Source organism: Podarcis pityusensis (assembly GCF_964106645.2).
Source record: "Podarcis pityusensis genome assembly, chromosome: 3".
NCBI lineage: Eukaryota > Metazoa > Chordata > Lepidosauria > Squamata > Lacertidae > Podarcis > Podarcis pityusensis.
Window position 1 is genome coordinate 73,446,145 of NC_138026.1, and position 25,515 is coordinate 73,471,659.

A 25,515-nucleotide genomic window follows, 5' to 3' on the forward strand; every position below is an offset into this window, starting at 1 on the left:
TTTGGATTGGGGCCCTGGTTTGGGGATGGAGGTAGGGATAATTTAGATAATTTATTACCGTCAAAGACCAGCTCGCATAACACAATAAAAACAGCGTTTATAAAGATAAAATATACAATCAGAGCAGATTGCAGCAATAGCTCATGAGTTAAAATTGAGATACATACATACAGTCGTACAACTAAGATTTGGGCTTCCATAAAAATTGACCCTGAGGCACCCCAAAGGGAGACTTCAGCATTTCCCTATTTATTCTAGAGGATGATCTGTGCCTACAAATCTGGGCACAAAATCTGGCTACCAGCCAGGTCGTCTTGTGATCTTTGCCTAAGAGGAGAGAATTAAGTTTAGACTTGTCTGAAAGATTGCGAGCCTTTTCAGCAAAGGATCAATGGTGTCTCTACGAATCTCAACATAAAAAGGACATCTAAAAAATATATGTTCGGGGCTTCCTATTTCCCCTAATGGGAAGGTGCAAAGTCTCTGTGCATACAGGACTCTTCCATAGGAGCCTTCCGGAACCGGTGAGGGCAAAGCTGAGCTTCTAGCAAGAGTGAAAGCCCTTCTTGTGTTTCTGGATGTGAGGAAATAGAGATATGTTGCTGGAGCAGCTACGTATCTCCCGTTTTCTATGATTTTATAATCGGGGACCCTTGTACAGTCCTGTTGTCTCTCTATGTCCTCGATTCTTTGCCTAACCATGGTTCTAGCTTGGCCCAGGCCCATAGTTATGAGGGTTTGGGGAGCAAGGCCTAGTTTCTGAAGACTGTTTAAGACTGCTGTCTGCCAGCCAGACTGAAACTGAGGCATCTGATCAAGGCCTGTATTTTAAAATGAGCTTAAAAGATATATTTGCAAATGTTTGTATCTTTCATGCCAGGCAGAAAAGCAGCTGGCTAAGTAGTTTGGCAGTTGTTTATTCCCTTGAACAGCCCCCCCCCCCCCTGATTTATAGCAGTACCTCAAAGTTGTAAAAGGGAATTACAGGCTGGGAGCAAAGGTCATACTGACCATACATATTACAGAATACAATCAAGCTGCAAAAACACTAATTAAGAGTTGGTAAATAGTAAGATTTATTGTTTAACAGAAAATAATACCAGGTACCTCCCATTAGACTCGAGCCATATTTTCATAAGGTTAAAGGGCAAGAGCTAATAGGAACAGCAGCTGGCTGGGAAAGGAGGGTTGTAAACTGAAGAGGCTTCTTTTTGAAGCTGTTTCCTTTTTACTTTGCAAAGGCCTTTTCTTCTAAAAATCTATCTATGTTAATGTATGAAATTTATTGGCTTAATGTAATTATGCAAAGGATTTAGAAAGTAAGAAATGTTAGATTCTTATTTCATTGATGGTGTGTGAGAATGTGAACCCAAGATCTCTGTTACCATGAGCCATCTGTTTTAGCCATCTGTTGTGGAGTGAAGGGGCAATAGGGCAAAAGGTGATCTGGTAACTTGTCTGCCATTTATGGATAGAAGGAAATATAGCTCTTTGTCTCCCATAAAAGGTAATAGGAAATGGGTGTATCTTTTATGATTGGTTCTAGCAAACAGCCAATAGGAATTTCAACCAGGCTGATTGGACAGAGGCAGCCAAAGGAGGAGCAAGGGGGCTGGGCTGAGGAAATATAAGTGCTGGCCATCAGGGCTGGAGTGGGCAGAGCTTTGGTAACCATATACCACTGTGTCTCTCATTTATTTGTCTGACAAATAAATCATCATTTTAATTTCTCTATTGCTGCGTTGAATATTTCATTCCAGCTAAGCGTTAACCACAAGCAGGGTGCTACAAAACTGGTCGCTCAGAATCAATGGGGCTATTCCTCGGGGGAGCAGTTTCAGAGTTAGCCAGAGTTTTCCCCCTTTGCCCTTGCTACAGTCCTGATTCAGATCAGCTCCTTTGCACCTGCAATTTGCATGAGAAAAAGCATTCCCATTCACTTCAGTGGCAACTTTCAACCATCCATAGACACTGCAGGTGCAGGGGGGGGTCAGATCAGGACCATGGGTTTGGAGTGGGAGTGGAGTGGAGCAAATAGAAAAAAGTTCCCATCTCTCATTCTGTCTGACTCAAAACCACCACACATGACTATTTCTGAAAGAAGATAAAACCCCAGTGAATGCAAGAGCAAACAATGGGATTAACATAATTTATAGTATTTGCCCTACCCTCATTATCTCCAGAATAACAGGTTTTTTTTTTCATTTACAGGTGGTGAAAAGGCATATCAGGCATAGCAGTTGGACAGGAAACGCCCAGGTTTTGTTCAAGGGGTGAAACTTCCCCTTTAAAATCATGTTTGTTCTAAACCAGCCACTTAATCCGTTCCTTCTCTGCACTTAATGTTTATTTAGTTAGTTGTTTCACAAGATTTATATCCTGCTTGAATGTTGTGAAACCTCAGAGGCTTAGAAAAATCTACATTTTTTAAAATAGTTGTTTACTTAAGAAATTATTTGCTTGTGTTGAGTTTTCCAGTAACCACTCAGAGCACAAAAGCTTCTGCTGACTTTGTCGTTTGAACCTGTTGCTGGTGTGAATATTTATTTATTGTAATTAAAGCTCAATTTTTCCTCCAGTGAGTCCAACGTGGTCCATCCATGGCTATGCTCTACTTCATTTAAACCCCCCCCCCCAACAACCCTGAGAGGTAAGGTTAGGGAGAAAAACAGTGACCAGCCCAAGGTTGCCCAGTGAGCTGCATGGCCAAGCAGGGATTTGAAATCTGGTCTCTCAGGTCCTAGTCTGACACTCTAACCACTATACTACACTGCCTCTATAATCTCTGCACCCTCAATCCAAGGCCAAGCAGGTTTGCTTTGTCTGTCATGAACTAGACAATGGAAGATAAGAAGCTGGAGACTGGGATGGGTTTTGCAGTGCACACTCAAACCTCAGCCTCTTTCAGCATTGTGCATTGATATGATGCAGAGGTGAGCTACCTATGCCTTGTGGGAGATGTGCGGCACCCCTACATCTCCTTTGGTGCAGGCTCCTCAAATTCTCCTTGCCTTGCACATACTGCCTCTGCCATTGTTGAAAAGTGCCACCACTACAGCAAAATATTGCTGAGACAGGAAGAGATTCCTGCATGCAGAGGTCAGAGTGACCTTTCTGAATGCTTTCTGTTCCCCTCCCCCAAAGAGTGGGAAAACGTCAAGTTTGCTGATGACACTGAATTGTTCAAGGTTGTTAAAACAAAAAGAGATTATCAAGAGCTCTGAAAGGACCTCACCAAACTGAGTGAATGAGCAGTTGAACGCCAAATGCAGTTCAACGTAAACAAGTGTAAAGTGATGCATGTTGGAACAAAAGACCTTAATTTCACCCTTGCACTCATGGGGTATGAACTAGGGGTGATGGACCAGAAGCAAGACCTTGGGGTCATAGTAGGTAGCTGGATGAAGATGTCGACCCAGTGTGCAGTAGCTGCTAGACTAGAGACTTTCCACCTCTGTGCTTCCCATTTGTAAAATGAGAAACAGAATTAGAAGGGTCTTAGATGTATCTCAACATGAGTATTACTGTGGTGCTCTCCATGCATGGATTTATAAACTTCCATCATGTCATTTCTTACTCATATTTTCTCTAAACTAAAAAGTTCCAAGCACTGCAACCTTTATTCATAGGGAATCGCTTGTGGTTGTTTTCTGCACCTATCACAACTCCACAATAATCCTTTTTTAACTGAGGCAACCAGAACTGTACAAACAGTAATACAAATGTGGTTGCACCATAGATTTCTATAATGGCATTATGATGTTGGCAGTTCTATTTTCAATTCCTTTCCTAATGATCTCTAGCACAGAATGTACCCTTTTCACAGCTGCCAACATGTAGCCACCCAGATCTTGTTAGGCTCCAGTTTGCACCAGCCCAGCCAGCAAGGACAATTGCCCAACAACAACTGGAGGGCACCATCTTGACTACCCCTGCTATACATGCCCACTTAAAAGTCAACCCAGTTGTTTTCATTGGGGCTTATTTCCATCAGGTAAGTGCTTTTAGGTCTGTAGCCTAAACCGCTTATAAAAACTCCCTTTCCTAATACAGTCGTACCTTGGCTTTCGAACAGAATGTGTTCCGGAAGTCCATTCGACTTCCGAAACCAAAGCACGGTTTCTGATTGGCTGAAGGAAGCTCCTACAGCCAATCGGAAGCTGCGGAAGCCCCGTCAGACATTTGGCTTCCAAAAATAGTTCGAAAACCAGAACTCTCACTTCCGCGTTTTGATCATTCGGGAGCCAAAACATTCGGGAACTAAGCTGTTTGAAAACCAAGGTACGACTGTACTTTCCTGCATACTCGTGTGACTTGATATGTAGGCTGCCGTTGAGACTTGATTTATACACTTTTAGTGCTTGCTTTCTCCATATGCCACTCTTGGAATCTGGGTTGTGTGAAAGGTTGATCTGTGTTGGCCTGGCTTTGTGGATGGATATATTATTCAGTTCCCAGAAGTGCAAGCTGGATTTCGAAGGGGCAGAGGAACCAAATTGCGAACATACGCTGGATTATGGAAAAAGCGAGAGAGTTCCAGAAAAACATCTAATTCTGTTTCATTGACTATGCAAAAGCATTTGACCGTGTCGACCACAGCAAACTATGGCAAGTTCTTAAAGAAATGGGAGTGCCTGATCCCCTCATCTGTCTCCTGAGAAATCTCTATGTGGGACAAGAAGCTACAGTTAGAACTGGATATGTAACAAATGATTGGTTCAAAATTGGGAAAGGAGTACAACAAGGCTGTATATTGTCTCCCTGCTTATTTAACTTATATGCAGAATTCATCATGCGAAAGGCTGGACTGGATGAAAACCAAACCGGAGTTAAGATTGCTGGAAGAAATATCAACAACCTCAGATATGCAGATGACACAACCTTGATGGCAGAAAGTGAGGAGGAATTAAAGAACCTTTTAATGAGGGTGAAAGAGGAGAGCGCAAAATATGGTCTGAAGCTCAACATCAAAAAATCTAAGATCATGGCCACTGGTCCCATCACCTCCTGGCAAATAGAAGGGGAAGAAATGGAGGCAGTGAGAGATTTTACTTTTTGGGCTCCATGATCACTGCAGATGGTGACAGCAGTCACGAAATTAAAAGATGCCTGCTTCTTGGGAGAAAAGCAATGACAAACCTAGACAGCATCTTAAAAAGCAGAGACATCACCTTGCCAGCAAAGGTCCGTATAGTTAAAGCTATGGTTTTCCCAGTAGTGATGTATGGAAGTGAGAGCTGGACCATCAAGAAGGCTGATCGCCGAAGAATTGATGCTTTTGAATTATGGTGCTGGAGGAGACTCTTGAGAGTCCCATGGACTGCAAGAAGATCAAACCTATCCATTCTGAAGGAAACCAGCCCTGAGTGCTTACTGGAAGGACAGATCCTGAAGCTGAGGCTCCAATACTTTGGCCACCTCATGAGAAGAGAAGACTCCCTGGAAAAGACCCTGATGTTGGGAAAGATGGAGGGCACAAGGAGAAGGGGACGACAGAGGACGAGATGCTTGGACAGTGTTCTCGAAGCTACCAACATGAGTTTGACCAAACTGCAGGAGGCAGTGGAAGACAGGAGTGCCTGACATGCTCTGGTCCATGGGGTCACAAAGAGTCGGACACGGCTAAACAACTAAACAACAACAAATATTATTTGGTGGCAGGAAATTGTAAGCACAAGCAATATCTATGCACCATTCTATGAGCAATCTGTGAGATGATCCTCATTACTGAATGTCCTCTACTTCTTGAATATCAGATGGTTTCTCCTGGTGCTAAAAGGGGTGCAGACCATGGCAAATGAAGAATAGGGTCCAAGGAAAGTTGGTGAGTGATTTTGCAAATCCGAGGTACCAAAGCATGTGCAGAGTGGCTTTCTGATTGTATTTAGTAACCATAGCTCAAAAAAATCCCACAAATATAGAAGAGGCGCTTGCGGTCATGTGGTGGAAAAAGAAAGGAACGGATCTCTAGCAGTAGCTATCTGAGAAACACACTCAGTGAAAAAAGTTAAAGAAAATGGAAAAAGTAAGGCTCAAAAAATCCTAAAAGAGAAAGAGAAAAGGAGGAGGCAAGCATTGTGGAATGCAAAAATAAAAGGGGAAGGAGAGCAGAGCCAAATGGGTATAAAATGTTTGGGCACATTTTTGAGGCTGATCATGCTGCTTTCTCATTTTTTCTCGGGCTCCCTGTAGGCTGCAACATCTTGAAGAAGCAAGGCAACAAGTAAGCCTGATAACTGCAGCCAGTTGACCCCTCGCTTAATATTTGATGGAAACTGGACATTCTCCCACAACCTGGATGGACCTGTACTTTGGACTTGATCATATTGCAAAATCTGCAGCGATTGCATAACAACGCAGAAATACATGAATAAAGGAGGGTGGGATGAAAAGTAGGGCAGGATGAGGGAGAGACTTGAGACGAGTATAAAGGCTTCATGGGATTGGGAAGGAAATATTTGCTCTGTTTGGTCCACAGCTCAACCTAACTGGAGCTCCTCAGATTACAGAAGGGAAAAATCTGGGGTCAGGTAAGAGACTCCCCCCCCCCACCAAAAAAGAAGCACCTTTGGCCATGCTTTTGCTAACTTTTAAATGAATAAAACAATTACATTATTTCAATCTATATTCTGTTAAAAATGCTGAGGGTTGAGGGTCTTCTTTTTCAACACAAAAGACAAATCTTAAAATTTAAATGGTCCTGCTTTTATTTTTGTTTGTCTTATATGCTTTTTTTTTTTTTAAATGATGGCTTTGATTACTTTTTGCAAGCTGTCCTAAAAAAAGCAACACCTATAGTAACTCAAGGGACGTGGGTGGCGCTGTGGGTTAAACCACAGAGCCTAGGACTTGCTGATCAGAAGGTCGGCGGTTTGAATCCCTGTGATGGGGTGAGCTCCCATTGCTCGGTCTCTGCTCCTGCCAACCTAGTGGTATGAAAGCACGTCAAATGGAAGTAGATAAATAGGCACCGCTCCTGTGGGAAGGTAAACGGCGTTTCCGTGCGCTGCTCTGGTTCGCCAGAAGTGGCTTAGTCATGCTGGCCACATGACCCAGAAGCTGTATGCCGGCTCCCTCGGCCAGTAAAGTGAGATGAGCGCCGCAACCCCAGAGTCGGTCACGACTGGACCTAATGGTCAGGGGTCCCTTTACCTTTATAGTAACTCAAGTGTGTAAGCCAAAGTCTCTGCCTTCCTTTACAGTCACTCCACTTCCAGAAGAGAAAGAAGAAGAGACCTTTGAAAAATGCCTTACGTTAGACAGAAGTTCATTGACATTCTGGAAAAAGCAATGGAAGATGGTGAAAAGATGACTCGAGAGGAAATGCTATTTACTTATGACGGAGTTGTGTACCCCACAGCTCTTTGCAGCCCAGAGCAGTTCAAAGCTCTTGAATCTTTTGAGGCAAGAAGTGATGATGTGTTTCTAGCAGGATACTGCAAATCCGGTGAGTGTGTGGCCATGTTAACATTGGTTAAAGTCAAAGTGATAGTGGAGACTGGAATGATAGTATGCAAAAAAAAAAAAAAAAGTTCTTGAATAAATGGCAGTATAATACCATAATTTGCAAAGACCTAAAGACAGAAAAAAAATTATGGTTCTCAAGAACAACAACAAACCTCAGTTCTAATCTTCTGAATATTTTTGGCTGCAGAACTTTGATGACAAAGGGATATGCTACAAATGTAGACATGTTAATGTGGGGAGAGAGTTCAAAAGAGACAGGTTGTTTTGATAGGACACTTGTCTTTAGCTGATATAACCACCAAGGGATCCTGATTAGATGTAGGGAGGTCTTCCTCTTCTCCCAGGCAGTTGATGGGATAAGACTTAATGTTAGCATCACTCAGATTAGTTAGTTTTCTGCTGTTGTCTTCTGTCTTGATTTGTTCTTAAATTTGATTTAAGGCCTATTTTAAACAATATTTTAAAACTTTACCGTCAAGGTTGCCTAGAGACTGCTCTGTCTTGGTAGACTAATGAAATAAACAGGAAGGTAAATAAACAGCTAGGTGACACTCACAAGTATATGTGAATAAGTCTTTCTGTTTATATAACACACACACCTTAAGTATGATTGTATGTTAGTGAATATTCTATTGCAGTCTTTAAAGATCTCCTTTTCCTTTGTTTTCTGGCAAAGTAATTTTGCTTTTTGAGGAGAGAAAACAATTATGATAAAAAAAAAATTGGGAAAGAATGTCTTCTATCAGAGTTTCTTGAAACTCACTATTCTTCTTGCTCATGAATTAACCAGTTCTCCGATTATTATGCATTTCTTGGCAGTCTGAAAAAAAAGCATTTCATTCCCAGCTCTGTGTTTTCCTAGGTACCAACTGGGTTGGCCAAATAGTTACAGATTTAGTAGTCACATCTGCAAAGAAACATGAACCGGAGAAACTGAATGAAAAATTGCTACTTGCGGAAATTCCGTATATTGAAATTGGAGATCTTGAAAAGTATCAGGTTAGTACTCTTTGTTTGTAATGAAACCAGGATTGCTCAGACATCATTAGATTGCCCAGACATAACCCCCCCTCCCATTGTCACATTTGTCACCAATGCCACCATGAGTGCCACTACCCTGGTAGAATAGTTCTTAAAGTTTAATGTGGACCTTCCTAAGGAAGAAGAAGAAGAGTTTGGATTTGATATCCCGCCTTTCACTTCCTTTAAGGAGTCTCAAAGCGGCTAACATTCTCCTTTCCCTTCCTCCCCCACAACAAACACTCTGTGAGGTGAGTGGGGCTGAGAGACTTCAGAGAAGTGTGACTGGCCCAAGGTCACCCAGCAGCTGCATGTGGAGGAGCGGAGACGCGAACCCGGTTCCCCAGATTACGTGACTCTTAACCACTACACCACACTGGCGAGTCCTGGGCAAAGTTTTCCCTCCCCAATGGAAGGCTCCCCCTCCGAAAATGCCCCAGAATAGTATGCAGTTTTGGACATTCTGGGAGTCAAAATGGCAGCCACAATCTAGAGGCTTAGTGGTCACTAAGGAGAGTTCCATTGCTGCTACTACTCTAGATGTGGCAGCAGGAACAGCAACAACAAGTTTTAAAAGAAGCTGCCCAAAGGAAGGGTTCTCTGCAAATTTTCAGCTCAGCTTCAATTTCTATGTTGAAGTTCTTGGAAGTGTTTTCAAGAGTCATGCACAAAGCTTGGATTGCCCAATCAATTTTGCTGTTGGCAAATAGTAGAACTGATTATATATTTTTTTAAGTTGGCTTTTTTTAAAAAATGAATCATCTGTTTTCCATTTCATGCCTATTAATTTGGCCTCTGGAAGAGGATGAACGGCTATCCCTCCAGGAGAGTGATGTTTACTCATCTCCGCCCTGATAAGCTTCCAAAATCTGTCTTCAAGAATAAAGCCAAAGTAAGTACTGTTATCACAAAAATATTTTAAGTGGTACTCGTATGTAGATCAGCCTTGAACCAGCTCATAACTGTAAGCAAACAAGTCAAGTGCTTTTCAAGGTAGATGTTAACTTACAGCTCAAACCTCTAATAAGCTTTCTTTTTTACCAGCAGCCAGGCTTGAAAGACTGGAAGAACTTAGAGAGTGCTTTTCTGACAAATTGGTACAGTAAAGCATGTAGAATAGCACTTGTGGAAAATTTCACTAATAAAATAACATTGGCACAAGGGCGAAGAATAAAGACTCTTTTGTAACTGATTGGTGTAGCTTTATTATGCATATAGCTCAGATGAACACAGAGGACTCTCCTCACATTATGTAATCTTTTAGTTAACCTGACTTGTTTATTGTTTTCTATACAAATGGTTGTCTAGGATAGGAACTTAACTCTCTTTTTTGCATGTATGCCTAGACTCTGTCTTCTGGGTTAGGGAGGGATATTTTACTATATGTGTGCACGATGTCATTATATGTTGTAAGAATCCAATATACAAACAAGCACTTTAAAATAAAATAAACAAAATCAGATATAACAGAGCATCATAGCCACAACTGCATCTACAATCCTGTTACTTGCACCAGCCGGAGCAGAAGAGTAGTATGGGAGAAAGTTCAAATTCTAATTTTGCTATGCCAGCTCCCAGGCTGGTGTGGGAAATAGACCCAGGCCTGTTCCCATCAACAATGGCCCATCAAAGCTGGTGAAATAAGTCCTGCCCAAACTGCAATGGGCTGGTTTATTGCTTTAATCCTGGTGCTGACATTCTACTCTGTCCCTTGTTCCGCTTAAGTAAAGGTAAAAGTAAAGGGACCCCTGACCATTAGGTCCAGTTGCGGATGACTCTGGGGTTGCAGTGCTCATCTTGCTTTATTGGCCGAGGGAGCCGGCGTACAGCTTCTGAGTCATGTGGCCAGCATGACTAAGCCGCTTCTGGTGAACCAGAGCAGCGCACGGATACACTGTCCCTTCCCGCTGGAGAGGTACCTATTTATCTACTTGCACTTTGACGTGCTTTCGAACTGCTAGGTTGGCAGGAGCAGGGACGGAGCAACGGGAGCTCACCCCGCCACAGGGATTCAAACCGCCGACCTTCTGATCGGCAAGTCCTAGGCTGTGTGGTTTAACCCACAGCGCCACCCACGTCCCTTAAGTATAATGCAACAATTGTCCCACAGTGTGAGATTTGAAGGTGTGTTTTCTGGCCGCCTTTTGTGTAGCGTGACTTGGTCCAATTTGCACCGCATAGGAAATCCTATGGTAGCAACAGGACATGTTTGTACTTGTAAATCAGTAGCTAAAAGCAGCAGGAAAGAAGGTAGCTTTTACCAGATAAAATGAATGTGGATGACAGCCAGTCCTGGGGGGTGAAAGCTTCTCGTCTAAAGAGGTTAGACAAATTCATGGAAGATGAGACGAGTCCTGGCTACTAGTCATAATGGCTGTGAGAGTGTTATGCCTCTGAGCACTAGTTGCTGAGGAACACAAGAATGTTGCACTCATGTCCAGTTTGTGGCCCTCCCATAGGCATCTGGTTGGCCACTGTAAGAACAGGATATGGGACTAGCTGGGCCATTGTGGGATCCTACAGTGTCCTTCCTACGTTCTTGTCAATTATGTGCTATGCAGCCCAGTTCTATCAATTTGTTCTATCAGACATCACAATGTCTGCAATGGGTCTCACTCCCAGTGCATTAAATTGCAGTGATAAAATGTGGTGTGTTAATTGATTGTCAGGGTACTGTCAGCGGCTCCTGGCTGGTTGCCCAGGGAAGTATAAGACAAGGAAAAGTTTCTTACCGCCCTTTTTTTATTTCAAACATTACAGAGAAAAGCTATAGAACCCAGCCTCTTGGATGATGGCATTGTCCCGAATGAATCTCCACCCTCCCCGTCTCTCCCACTTCCTCATTCGTCACCATCATCACCTCCTCTATGGATGCTGCTAAGTGCCCTCTGTCTTTGAACTCTTTGCTCTCCTACCTTTAAAGCTCGCCAGGTTCTAGGAGATGGTGGGCCTATAATGCTTTCTAGTGACAACGTGTCTGCCAGCTGCTGCTCTGGTTCTGCCTGCTCCTCATGGCCAATTATTTCCCAACTTTTCCTCTCTTCTGCCTCTGAGCAGTGACCTCCCGCAAATCACTATTGTAAAGCTATACCGTCTTCCTCTTCCTCCTACCTGGGAGGGTCAGGTTGGGGAGTGGTCTCCACCACTCTTCCTCCTCAGTCTAGTCCCTGACATCGATTTATGAGAAATATGGTGCATTGTAGATAGTGCAATTCCATCATCTCATACTTGTTTTCGTTTTCTAGATATTGCTGCTCATTCGGAATCCAAAGGATGTCGCTGCATCTTTTTTCCATTTCTCGAACACCTTCGCTCCATATCCCCCTTATGATAAATTTGAAGATTACTTCCGAGCTTTAATGGAAGGACAAAGTAGACATTCCCTTTTCCTATCTATGTCAACTATAATAATGCATATAATATGAACAGCACAATGGTTTGCATCTAACAAAGTTGTTCGTGTGCCATCCTCCAAATCTGTTCTGGGAGATCCCCAACCCTCCCAAGCAGATTTGGGGAGTGTGGGGTATGTAGGAAGAGGAAAGGGAGAGGAAGTCCTTGCACAAATTGGATGACTTTGTTGGATACAACCTATTGATTTTATGTCTTCTCTAAAGTCATCCAATGTTGAATTTGAAGGGATTATATTGTAAAGCCATTTAAAAAAAACACATTTCATTTCATTCAAGCATCATCTGACAGTTGATAATGATCCTACCTTCATCCGATAAAAAATAGTTAACACCAATCACAATTCCCAAATTGAACATAACAACAAATGACATTTAGTTGAAAATGGAAGCAGATGTTCCCAATCTCCTTGAGAACTGAAGAGTAGTAGGAAGGGGAAACACATGAGTCAAAAGCTCCTGTATGTAACACTAAACTATGGTGTTACATGTACACTTCTTAGGAAGTGTCAGACTTGCTGCTTAGATATCTAGAGATCTGATTTGCATAAGAATCTTTATTGTCATTGCATTGACTTGTACAGGCAGTTCAGACTGAATGCCTCCTTGACAAGTCCATCAGCTGGACAGTCCTAATTCCCATGCTCAAAATCCTGATTTACTATACCATCATAAATTTGTTTTTTGAGATTCAGTTAAATGAGAACCATGGAGCACCAACATTACCATATGTTGATTCCAGTGCTTCTCAGACTTTTGATACTATTAAGGCCCAGGGTTTGGGGGTGAGAGTTGACACAAAAGGGAGGCACATTTCATTCCACATCAAAAATACGTATTTGTATTTTCATGATCAGTTCACAGAACATTGGGCAGGCATGCTCTTTGCAGCTGAAGGCTTAATATTGCTTTCTAGCAGGAGTGCCGTGTATATGGGGTATATGGGGCACAAAGGGCTTCAGCCCCCTCAATATTTTGAGGCCTGGGACTCACCCCTCCCAATATCGAGGGGGCCACCATCCCCTGCCTCCTGTGGGGCAGGAGGCTTGGAGGATGTTTTCGCCATTCCTGCTCCCCCTCCCACGATCGCATGTGATGTCATGCACATGTGACTGCCCCCCAATGTTGTGCCCAGCTTCGCACAGCTGCTTCCTAGTGCCAAACCTCCCTTTCCCCCAGTTAATCAGGACTTCTGGATAGGGACATACTGGGCAATGGTAGTCCTCAGGTATTCTCTTGAACTTCTGCTGGCTAAGTCACCACTGCTGCTTACAGGTGGGAGAGGAGAAGGTCAAGGCTGCAGTAAGCTCAGTCTGGTGCAAACATACTGATGAAGGCAATCTTTTGCTTTTGCACCATCTCATCCCACTCCCTCCAGGTAAGCAGCAGCAACTCAGCTGGTGGGAGGTCAGGTAAGCACCAGCAACCCCACCACTACGGTCCATGACAGTCAGCCATTGTGAAGGCTACATCCCAGTGTATCCTCTTCTCTCCCTCATGATGGTGTGTGGAACAATCCTGCATGGCACATTCCCAATTTGAGGGGCATAGAGTAAGTCTAACATTTATTCCTGAGCTTAGCCATGGTGTTTGCGGGAAATGAAGATTGTTATACGAATTCTATACTTATTCTTAACAGTAAGAGTGTAAGTTCAACCCTATGCATGCCTAGTATGCCCCATTGGGTTCAATGGGACTTACTACAAGATTCTTGTGTATAAATCTTGCTCTCACCATTGCTGTATGATCTGATTTTTGCCAGTGCCCTGGGGTTCCTATATTGAATATCTTTGCGTGTGGAACAAATTCATTGATAAAGAAAATGTCATGCCAATAACATATGAAGAGCTGAAAGAGGTAAGGTTAATCATGTTCAGATATACCTTGTAGTTCAGGCAAGTGTTCAGCTAAAAGAGGGTTGCCATATTTCAAAAAGTGAAATATGGAAACCCTAGCAAAGCTGTTGAGCTTTCCCCCCTTTTCTTTTGGCCAAAGCTGTTGAGTTTTTGAGCTATTTTTAAGGAAATTCACCAAAACTACACTTCCTAAATGGGTTGCCATACGTTTGGATTTTTCCTAACATTTCCGCCCACTTTCGACAGCCTAATGTACATTATTAAAGCCAAAAACTGCATCACAAAATTCAGAGCAATGCAAAAGCAGGAGGACAACAATGTTCCAAGCAGCACACAAGTGTTTGCTTCCATAAGTGAAATAAGCAGAGTCCTCAAATATCTCTTGCACGACCCCATTTCAGGTTGGAAGAGGCTCCTTTGAGCTGAACCTAGTTCAACTGAGGTTCATACCTGCAGAAGATGTTACAGGCAGTGTTTTGATATATAACTGGAGAACTTGGATTTGAGTCGCCACACCAGGCTATAAAGAACAAGAACCCCAGCAGGCACTTCTGTAATACAAATACATGAAAATACATGAACTGTATGTATGGGGAAAGGCCATTGTTTAGTGATAAAATGTCTGCTTTGCTTGTAGACGGCCCCAGGCTCTATCCCCAGAAACACCATTATGTGAGCTTAGACAGTGTAGATAGTAAGAACATAAGACGAGCCCTATGGGATTAGGTCAGTGGCGAGATGAGCGCCGCAACACGATAGTCTCCTTTGACTGGACTTAACTGTCCAGGGGTCCTTTACTGCAAATGGAAGTAAAGTGTGTTGCATTGTGACTTTCCCTAAGCAAGCTGGATTTATTTATTTTTTATTTATTTATTTATTTACGGCTATTAGCCCATAAAGGATGTACAAACATAAAAGCACAGAGGCATAAAGACCGATATATTCGGCACCAGAAGGTGAACACCATGATGCAGGGGTGGGTCATTGAGCAGAGCCAGATAATAGCTTGGGGCCCGGAGAGCTCCAAGGGACGGATCCCAGAAAAAGGAAAACTGAAGACAAGATCCGACATGCACTCTCTTCAAAACTGTCCGATTAGTTTTTGATGTTGTTGTTGTTTTTGGTGGTTTTTGTGTGTGAGATAACCGCATTCAGGAATCTCGCCACCTGCAGAGTTACAGAAGGATCTGTATCCTGCAAAAGTAGTGCGGCATGTGACTCAACAGGCCTGCCAACCAAGCGCAGTAAAGCAGGACCCAGGAATTTAGTCCTGGCTATGCTATGTAGGGGACAGTTGAACATTATATGTGGGAGAGAATCAACAGTTTTCCCGTCACACACGCATAGCGGAGACACCAAACCCTTGGAAAATCTGTGGCTCAGCAGGTTCGATGGAAGGACATTGAACCTTGCACAAATAAATGCAAGTCGGTGTGGTACAGATGAAAGAGATGACATGTATGATGGAAGGCCAAGTGGTGGGGTTATTCCGTGATACCTGGGGGAGCAGACACCCCCACCCCCGGCGAGGTTGTGTTGATTTTCAATGTCTGCTAATCTTTGCTCAATAAGGCTTTTGGCTGAGCGTAAGTTCATCTTTAAGGAGTCTGCTGGGGAAATTCCGATGCTCAGAAGTTTGGTATGGATTTTTCCTACCCACGGATTGACAAAGTCGTCCCGCCAGAGGCACTGAAAAAGGTAATGGTCGGGAAGCCTATGCCAGCTGGACAGCCAATAACCAAAGACTCACTTCCAGATGACAGTCTCCAATGATGCAATCCTTAACTCCAGACGTATGGCTGCGTTGCTCACACACATGCAAGCTGGATTTATTTTTTGGATGTATGAATTTATATAAGTAAGTTTGATTAACTTACTTCATCAAACATCCAATCAGAGTATCACACACATTGCTTTTCCTTTTTCCCTTTGCAGAACACAGCTGCAGGAGCCAAAAAAATAGCTGAATTCTTTGAACTGAACCTAAGTGATGAAGACTGTCTTGGTGTTGCAGAAAGGAGCACTTTCAAAGCTATGAAAGGCAATTCCAAATCAACCCATGGAGAATTTGGTGATGTTCTTTTCCGTAAAGGTAAATGCTATAAAGCAACCTATACTCTTCTTCCAGCTTTGGAAAAATCACCCAAGGCTACGAATAAATAGCTTTTATGCATTGCATAAAAAACAAGATTTCAGGGGAAGCACCCCAAAATTCTTCAGGGGATCTGTATTTTATTTAGAATGCAGAAAAAGATAGTGAAATGTCTAAAAATAATAATGTCAGGGAACTGCCATCGGAGCCAGGGGGAGAGGGAGGGCTCCAGAGGGATTCCGGAGAGCGTCCCGGGAGGGAGAGAAGCAGCACATCTTCTGGGGAAGGAAATCAGCGTAGCACCAGTAAAGAAGGGGGGCAGATGGGGGAATCGGCGAGGTGGCTCCATGACTCTTCGCCGGGGACCAGCGGGGAGAGCACGGGTCCTCCGCTGCCCACACCCTCCCTGCGCAGAAGGCTTCCGCGCAGGGAGACTAGGCGGAGACTAGGCGTCAAAGAACTTTTGTGCTGGAAGAAGTTCAAGAAACGCCCACTGACGGATTCTGCCAGCGATTGAGACAGCCACGGGTGAGTGGCTGTCCGGACAGAAAAGGTTCACTCAGGGAACCCAGCCAGGTGTGGCGCCGATTTACGCACGAGCAACCCCTAGAACCATTACAAATAATAATTGAAAAAGTAACAAAATGGCAGCACCACAAAGGGTAGGAATTGTGTTACTCATCATTTTTAATGTTTGACATTTTATTATGTTTTTATGTGTGCTGGAGGGCACCCAGAGTGGCTGGGGAGGCGCAGCCAGAAGGGCGGGGTAAAAATAATAAAATTACTTATTCACAAAAGTAGTTAATATGCTTTAGTAGTTCCAGTAATGCTTTGGACTTACTAATGCTTACCTGCAACTGCAAATATGTGATTTCTGGACCACAAATAGAAAATCATGGTTGCTTGTGGAAGTATATATATATAATTTTATATTTCCTTGTTTTCAGGTGGTGTAAGTGACTGGAAGACACTTTTCGGTCAAGAAAATAGTCAGGAAATGGACAGAATATTTAAAGAAAGATTAGCAGGGACCAAGGTGGGATCAAATATAAAATACGATGTCTATTGTAAATAATGAAGACTGAAGAACAGATGTAACTACTAGGAGAGGATTCATAAATGATCCTCTGAATTTCAAGGACAGCAAGAAATCCAGGTTTTTGGAATGAATTCATCAACATTATATCTATACGAAAAGGCAAGAGAAATTATACCAGCTTTTTTGGTGAAAACTTTCAATATATACCGTACATGTACTCATCCTATAATTAATCCTAATCAGATTGATGCCAGATTGTTCTTTCAAAGATATAAACTTTGTAAAATGATATATTTTATTTGATTAGTCTTTTGTTAGTGTAGAAACACACTTTTTCCGTTTCACTAATTTTTCCTCAGGTAGACTAGCCTGGTTATGCATTTTAGATTATTACCCTAAACTGTAAAATAGATGTATTATCCAAAAATGTTTATACTAGGGGCTGTGGCTCTGTTTGTGTTGCTCACCAACCCCACCTATCCACTTGCCAAACTCCCCCCACCTTTTGCCAACCTCCACAAAACTAGACTTTGCCAAACACCCCTCCCCCCCCCTTAGACCACAGTTGAGGAATCTGTTTGGTTCTCACCTTCTGGGCTAGCTTTGTGATGTGGGTGGGGCAATCTGCTTGCCAGTCACATGATGGCATTGCAGTATCACATGATTGACAGGTGAGTTGCCTCTCTCTCACACACACTTGTCAAAATCCCATCATCAGAAGTTGCAAGGGGGATAGCTTGTAAAGCCTGCCCTGCTCTGATCCTGTGAACCTTTTGCATGGGTCACCCTGGAGATCACAACCCCTAATATTCAAAGAACTACTCCAGGATCTTTTGTTTCACTTATTCATTTTATTTAATTAAAAATATTTATATACTGTTTTAGATTTCAAAAAAATCAAAAGCAGTACAGAACAGAACATTGCAAAAGAATGGCAAAAGGAAGTAGATCTATCTGAAAACAGTAAAACATTACTGCATATGCAAGCCAATCCATTAGTTCTGTGTGCAGGCAACATTACTGATCAGGGAATGCCTTTTTTTATTCTAAGCCTACAGTGCCTCTTAAACAATCACATTGTGCTTTTCAGATCATAGTCAATGGTATGCTCTGCTCTGAGACAGTCCCATAATGACCACAGGAGGCTTTGAACTTCTGAAGTAACCCTGAGTCATTCATAACACAGTCTTGGGTTCTTCCAACACGGCACCAGAGACAGCCTCCATCAGGGAGCTCACTGGGCAGGAGGGTGGGTGATATACCAAAAGCATCTCCAGCCTGTCTCCACGGCACCAGGCAAGTCCTTTAGTGTGGCTCCTAGTGTGAGAACTAGTTCTATGAACTATGACAATGCCTTCTCCTGACCCTCTGGCCTGGATTGGTGTTGCCGAGAGCATCCGGGCAGGCAGAGCTGAATCAGGTTAGTCCCATCCAGCTCCCACCTCTTTGCATTGCGCATTGTCCAGCTATGGGATGTCCTACCACAAGTTGTGCTGATGGCAATAATTCAGTTGGCTTTAAAAGGACATCAGACAAGTTCATAGAGAACAAGGCTCTTAGTCACAATGGTTACCAGGATCAGGGGCAACACTGGAATCCCATTTGCTGGAGAACAAGAGCAGAAGAGGGCTGCTGCTGGGCTTCCCATGGGGGCTTCAGAGGCCATTGTGGGAAACCACATGCCGGACTAGAGAGACAAGAGCTCTTCTTATATTTCATAGGCCCTGGGGCTCCAAACGTCAAAGGGTAGGGTTTGAGTTCCAGGAACACCAAGTTAAAGCATTTAAAGCAAAGCTTTTCTGTAAGGGTGTGGTCCCAGAAGTTCATACCCTCCTAGTGTGTAAAAGTTTAAGCAAACCTAGTCAGAGGCCTCACCCTCACTGGGCAGCTTCCAGCATAATTAAAGCATGCCTTTATGTAAGGGTCTGGTCAAAGCTGTTCATATACTCCTAGTATGCTATAGTTTAAGAAAAAGCCAGTGAAGGCAATCAGATAGCTCTGAAACCAGCTTGCTTATGGGGTGAAGGTCATCAATTGCCTTATTCCGTGCTACTCTTTGCACTCTCATTGTTTACCCTCTTGTAAAATGCTCTCGGGACATATTGCCCCAGTTACCTGTGCTCACAGCAACACTTTGACCTATGTTTCTGCTACCCTCTAAGGGGAGAAAATGGTCAGGTATTACTGTTTCCCAGCAATTGCTATTCTGAGTTACAGTATGCTACCTCTCTTACTGGATATAATATACAGTGGTACCTTGGTTCTCAAACTTAATCTGTTCCGGGAGTCCATTTGACTCTCAAAACCATTTGAAAACCAGGGCACAGCTTCCGATTGGCTGCAGGTGCTTCCAGAACATCCGAAAAACATTTGCAAACCAAAACACTTACTTCCGGGTTTGTGGCATATGGGAGCCGATTTGTTCGACAACTAAGCCATTTGGGATCTAAGGTCCCACAGTATAGACATTCATGACTAGTAGCCATACATGAAAGAAAGTGATCTTTCAAGTAACATGATCACAGGCCACAAAGACCTTAAAGCAGGGGTCGGCAACCTGCCGCCCAAGGGCCACAAGCAGTCCACGGGGGTCGTTTAAACGGCCCATGAGCCACCCCCGAACCGAGCTGCCTGCTTGGTGTGTCCCCACGCGTTGCACTAAACTGGCGCAGCGCGGAGCAGGGACTCACTTCCGTGGTGCCAGAAATCGCTTCTGCACATCCGTAGATGTCGAAAATCACATCTGCGCTGACACAAACGCTGGAAATCGCGTCTGCACATGCGCAGATACAATCCGGCCCACGGAGCAATCTCCGCCGGAGTGAACCAGCCCAGGTGAGGAAAACTTTGCCAACCCCTGCCTTAAAGGGTCCTAACCCTTTAACTGGGTTCTTATTTATGTATTAAATTTGTATACCACTCTTCATCCGAAGATCACAGAGCAATTCACAACATAAAAATACAAATATATGGACAAGGAGCCAGTCTACCTGACAAAGGAGTGGTGTACAGTGGTACCTCGGGTTACAGACACTTCAGGTTACAGACGCTTCAGGTTACAGACTCCGCTAACCTAGAAATAGTACCTTGGGTTAAGAACTTTGCTTCAGGATGAAAACAGAAATTGCGCAGGGGGAGGGAGGCCCCATTAGCTAATGTGGTGTCTCAGGTTAAGAACAGTTTCAGGTTAAGAACAGACCTCCAGAATAAATAAATTTTTTAACCCGAGGTACCACTGTAATATGACCCAACTGCATAGTTGCAGTAAGTTATCTTGTGGCCCTATTTTGGATCAACAGCAAAATCTAGGCTGTTTCTCTTTTTAAAGGCAGAATGACACACAGCAAAACATTGCAATAGTCTGAATGGGAGGTTTCCAGAGCATGGGTGACTATGACCCAACTATCTCCATCCAGGTATGGTTGCTGAACTTGATAGAAAGAAACTGCAAAGGCCTTTTGAACCTCCAGTGACAATGCTGGATCAATAACTGACCCGAGACTGTGAACCTGATCCTTTAGAAGGAGTGCAACCTCTACCGAGAACTTGGGTCTAAGAGTAACCTACTGAAAGCACCTTCGTCTTATCTGGATCAAGTCTATTCACCCTTATCCAGCCCCCTGCCATGCTCAAGCATTGCTTCAGTACACCCACAGCCTCCCCTGCAGCTGATGGAAAACAGAGGGAAAGCTAAGAGTAGACCACATAATGGTGGTACCTCCACCCACATCTCCAGATGACCTCTCCTGGGAGTTCCCTGTAGATCAGGGGTGGGGAACCTCAGGCACATAGGCCAAATGTGGCCTTCCATGTGGAATTCCTCTGCAACTGGTATTTCTCCCTTCACATCCCAAATAATCAAAATCCTAGCATTTATTAATTTCTAGGGTTTCGGCTTGTGTGTGTGTGTCCCTAATCTAGAACAGTATAATGGAAGAGGACACTCACTCTCACACACCCCTTAAGGTGCAAACTCTGCTGAAATCTCTTCACCATACTGAGAAAGAGGCAGGGGGAGGGGAAACAGCTCCTCTTGCATTATCCAGAAAGTTAAGGGCAGGATTCTACACAGCATCATTAAAATCAATGGATTGTGTGAGTACGAGTTTAATGAAAGCAGTTCCACTCCCAGTAATGTGCGTGCTTCTGTCCAATTTGGAGTTCCAGGTGTTGAAATCTCAGCTTAGAAGCTGACTTCTAACTCCTCCTCGTGGGTGGAAGCAAGGAAAACTGCCTTCTTCTATTTGCGTGTTTCCAGGGAACGCACCCCTCCTCCCTCTCCCTCTGGCCAATTTTCTCTCTCAGAAACAAACATTTCTTTGTGTCCTGGCTCGGCACAAATTGCCCCCCCCCGCCCCACTAAATGCTGTGCAGGCTGGAAGAAAAAGGTCAGAGTCCTTTCTTGCGCTCCAAACAGCAACTCAGAGTTAATCTGTAACCAGTTCTTTTCTTCAAGGCAGGCACGGCAACTTATTCTTTAGCACGTGACTAGACGATGGCTCTATAATTATATTTTTTTATTTCACCATTGGCCGAGATCTCAGTCTACCTGTGCACTAGTCTCCTATCCTGCACAATCGTGTCTCAGGAAGGATTGAAGGAAATTATGGACAAGAAGTTGGAAGAAGCTGGAAAGGCTGCTCCTGAAGACGAGTTGTTTATGCATGATGGGGGTTTATATCCTCGCATAGTCTGTTGTCCCGACACAATGAAAATTCTTGACACGTTTGAAGCTCGGAGTGATGATGTGATATTAGTGGGATACGCCAAAACTGGTGAGTATGCTTGTCTTGCAAGAAATACTTGGAGTGTGTTTGTGTGTGAGAGAAAATAATAATAATAATAATAATAATAATAATAATAATAATAATAAAGCATTTATATTATAATATTAAGGTTCTTAATATTATAGCAGAAACCTAGTTGTGAAACATTTAGTGAGCTCTCTTGGTGAAAGTGCCTCAAAAGAAAAAGACAAAACACTTGTATTAAGACAGGGGTCAGCAAACTTTTTCAGCAGGCAGCTGGTCCACTGTCCCTCAGACCTTGTGTGTGTGGGGGGGGGGGATGGACTATATATTTTTTTCGGGGGGGGGGGAACGAATTCCTATGCCCCACAAATAACCCAGAGATGCATTTTACAGCAGAGAATGTGGTGTCATGAGGGCATATGGTTTATTTACCCATATACAGGCGGTGACCATTTTGCGTAGGGGTTCTGTTCTTGGCCCTCTCGCATGTCGGCAGAGCACGCAGAAGCTCGCCCTGTGTTACACCCTGTTACATTTCATTACAGGGTGGATAAAAATCAATGGGTTTCTTTAAAAAAAAATCAGATTTTTTTTTCTTAAAAATGATATTTATTCCAAATTTAAAATTACAAAAAAACCAAAAAACAGAACATTGCAAGATACAAAGAAAAATTTAACCATAACCATAACAGAACATAGCATAAAAAGAGGGGGGGAAAAGAACAATAAAATACAATAAAAAAGACAGAACAAAAAATATAGAAAAGCATTGCATTAAAATAGAACAAAAACAAATTAAACCTTTACATAACTTTTTCCCTTTACTTATTTCCTTGACCTCCTCTCACCTCCCAATTTTGTATTCTAGTTCAGATCGTTTTTCCCCAGCAAATCCTTCCAATCTTATTTTCATTTGCGTAATTTAATTTAAAGTGTTATAATTAAATATCCTCTATTTCATCAATTTCATCAACTCATTTTTACTTAATCCTTTATCTCATATCTACCAAAACTGCCTAATTTTCTTTTTCCAACATCTTTCTAACATTCTTTAATATTATAATGCTTTTGAAGATATATTTTGAATTTTTTCCAATCATCTTCCACCGACCCTTCTCCCTGGTCTCGAATTCTGCCAGTCATCTCAGCCAATTCCATATAGTCCATCATTTTCGTCTGCCATTCTTCTCGGGTGGGTAATTCTTGTGTCTTCCAATACTTTCCGATGAGTATTCTTGCTGCTGTTGTAGCATACATGAAAAAGGTTCTATCCTCCCTTCGCACCGATTGTCCGACCATGCCCAGAAGGAAGGCCTCTGGTTTCTTCTGGAAGGTATACTTAAATACCTTTTCCATTTCATTATAAATCATCTCCCAGAAGGCCTTGATCCTTGGGCATGTCCACCAAAGGTGAAAGAACGTACCCTCATTCTCTTTACATTTCCAACATTTATTATCGGGCAGATGGTAAATTTTTGCCAGCTTGACTGGGGTTAAGTACCACCTGTAAATCATTTTCATTATGTTTTCTCTTAAGGCATTACATGCCGTAAACTTAATACCTGTGGTCCATAACTGTTCCCAGTCAGCAAACATAATATTGTGTCCAACGTCTTGTGCCCATTTAATCATAACAGATTTAACCGTTTCATCCTGAGTATTCCATTTCAACAGCAAGTTATACATTCTTGACAAATTCTTGGTTTTAGGATCTAACAATTCTGTTTCCAATTTTGATTTTTCCACCTGAAAACCAATTTTCTTATCTAAATTATAAGCCTCCCCAGATTTTTTTATTTAAATTGGATTTTTAAAAATTTAAATGGGATTTTTTAATTTAAATTGGATTTTTAAAATTTAAATTGGATTTTTAAAATAAAATGCTTTTGGAAGTAAAATCTTTCTAAAGATAGTTTTCTATTTAAGTTACATTATAGTCCAAAGGCTATTCATCAGGAAATAAGAATTTGTCTTAAGTTTTTCATGTGTGCTAAAAGTCAGTCTAAGTTTTTCTTTTTTAAAAAAGTTTAACCACATCAGTTACCAAACATGGATACATATGCTATCATGTTATTGCTTTAGTTAAATAAATTGTTTAAATTGTTATTAAGGAAATGATTGTTTTTCTCCTTCCCATAATGTACAGCAGAAAAGTTGTCCAAATATAAACAGTTAACTTATTAAACCTCACAATAATTTCATAATTAACTGTCTATGTATTTCTAATAGTACAACCAAATCAGTAATTTTTGATATAACTGTAAAAACTACTCTGAAAATTTATTTTTCCAAAAATGAAACCTTCATCTGGTTGTAAATATTGAGATTATACCAGCAAGAATGAATCTTTCTGTCAAAATAAATAAAAATGATTTAAATCAAGTCTTACTGACTAGTGATTTAAACAGATTTGATTTAAATCAAATCCACCCTGCTTCATTACACCCTGGCTCACAGTCAGCTAACAAGATGCCTAAATGAATAAAAATATATTTTATAAGGCACCTAAAACCCCTCAGGGTTGGCATCAACAAGATATGTGAGGGGAGACTGTTCCACAAATGGGGTGCCCTCTCATGGGCAAGTGTAACATTGTTTTGTTTTGTTTTTCAATATCAATCTCAAACCTTTTGTTGGCATATAGACAAAATCCCAAAGGGTTCAATACAATAAAATCATTCTGCCCTCTCAGCTCCATCACAACTTTACTTCTTGCAAAGCCCATGGACCTAGAGAAACAGAGATATATGGGGAAACATAGATCTATAAAGGCAGAATTCAAAGGAACAGAGTGACAGTGGTGAAATAAAAAAATTAAGCCCCAAAGGGGGGGATTGAAATAATAAAAAAGGTCTTATATAACAAATGTTCATAAATGTACCAACCAAGCACATACATAGATATGTGGACCACATGTCTCGAACAGCACAGGAAGACTGCCCTGAAACCATTTTGACTCCCAAACTGACCAAATGTTTTCTCTGCAAGGAGAGAGGGGGTGAGGGAACCTTCCCATTGTCTCAGGAAGTGAGTAATCACCATCTCAAAGGAATGGCCAGACTACCAGGAAAGGCAATCAGAAAAGGCATTGTCAGATAACCTGGCAGACAGGAAAAACAACAACATTCAAATTTCTGTTGTAGACCACTTTTTCTGTGATGTAGGTATGATGTTTGTGGGGGGTGGTCTTGGGTTATACCCCTTCTGTGATGTATGTATGGAGGGGTGGTCTTGAGCTCCAGGGAAGGCAATTTAAAATGTCTATATAAGGGCAGGCACACCTTGGTTCTGGATCCTCCTCCTTTCCTGCGTGTGAGGAAGGCACCCTGTTGCAACAGTTCAATAAAGATCAGGCTTACTAGCTGCTTTGCTTCTCAATATTCTCTGGTTGGCCTCTGTTATTTTCTCCTACCGATGGAGAACCTACAACGGACTCTATAAGGGCTCTTGTTTCCCCCATAAGGGAATAAGGGCAGATTTTGTTTATTACAGAGGGGACCCTGATCTGAATTGGGAGAGATTAATGGACATCATTCTTAAGTTAGGTCTAGGAGAAAGAACCCCCTAATCATAATGAATCAGCCTCATTATCACCCCTGCAAAAAAACAAAAACAAAACAAAACCAATGCAAACCACTGCACACATATGGTCTTATCTATGTTGTAAAAGGTAAAGGTAAAGGACCCCTGACAGTTAAGTCCAGTCGCATACGACTCTGGGATTGCGGCGCTCATCTCGCTTTACAGGCCAAGGGAGCCGGCATATGTCCACAGACAGTTTTTCTGGGTCATGTGGCCAGCATAACTAAGCTGCTTTTAGCGCAATGGAACACCGAAACCAGAGCAGTGCACGGAAACTCCATTTACCTTCCTGCTG

The 25,515-nt window shown here is 42.5% G+C and overlaps 2 protein-coding genes across 3 annotated transcripts in view; both read left to right on the forward strand.

The window, feature by feature from the left end:
• Positions 1 to 393: 393 nt before the first annotated feature.
• LOC308473169 (sulfotransferase 6B1-like) lies at positions 394 to 17,176 on the forward strand. 2 transcript variants are annotated; one of them, XM_080998452.1, is made up of 8 exons: positions 394 to 524; positions 7,203 to 7,447; positions 8,330 to 8,466; positions 9,290 to 9,379; positions 11,733 to 11,859; positions 13,660 to 13,754; positions 15,689 to 15,845; positions 16,796 to 17,176. In XM_080998452.1, the coding sequence occupies exons 2-8, from the start codon at positions 7,246 to 7,248 to the stop codon at positions 16,921 to 16,923; spliced, it is 936 nt and encodes a 311-aa protein (XP_080854578.1). In that variant the 5' UTR covers positions 394 to 524; positions 7,203 to 7,245; the 3' UTR covers positions 16,924 to 17,176. The 2 variants fall into 2 exon arrangements, with proteins under 2 accessions (XP_080854578.1, XP_080854577.1); XM_080998451.1 differs by lacking the exon at positions 394 to 524 and adding an exon at positions 6,194 to 6,530.
• Positions 17,177 to 20,012: 2,836 nt separating this feature from the next.
• LOC308473040 (uncharacterized protein) overlaps positions 20,013 to 25,515 on the forward strand; it is a gene marked incomplete at its 3' end in the record, with an annotated part of 30,256 nt that continues 24,753 nt past the window's right edge. The window contains exon 1 of the mRNA XM_080998288.1: positions 20,013 to 21,662. Coding sequence (XP_080854414.1) covers positions 21,494 to 21,662 — 169 coding nt within the window. The remainder of the gene's footprint in view (positions 21,663 to 25,515) is intronic.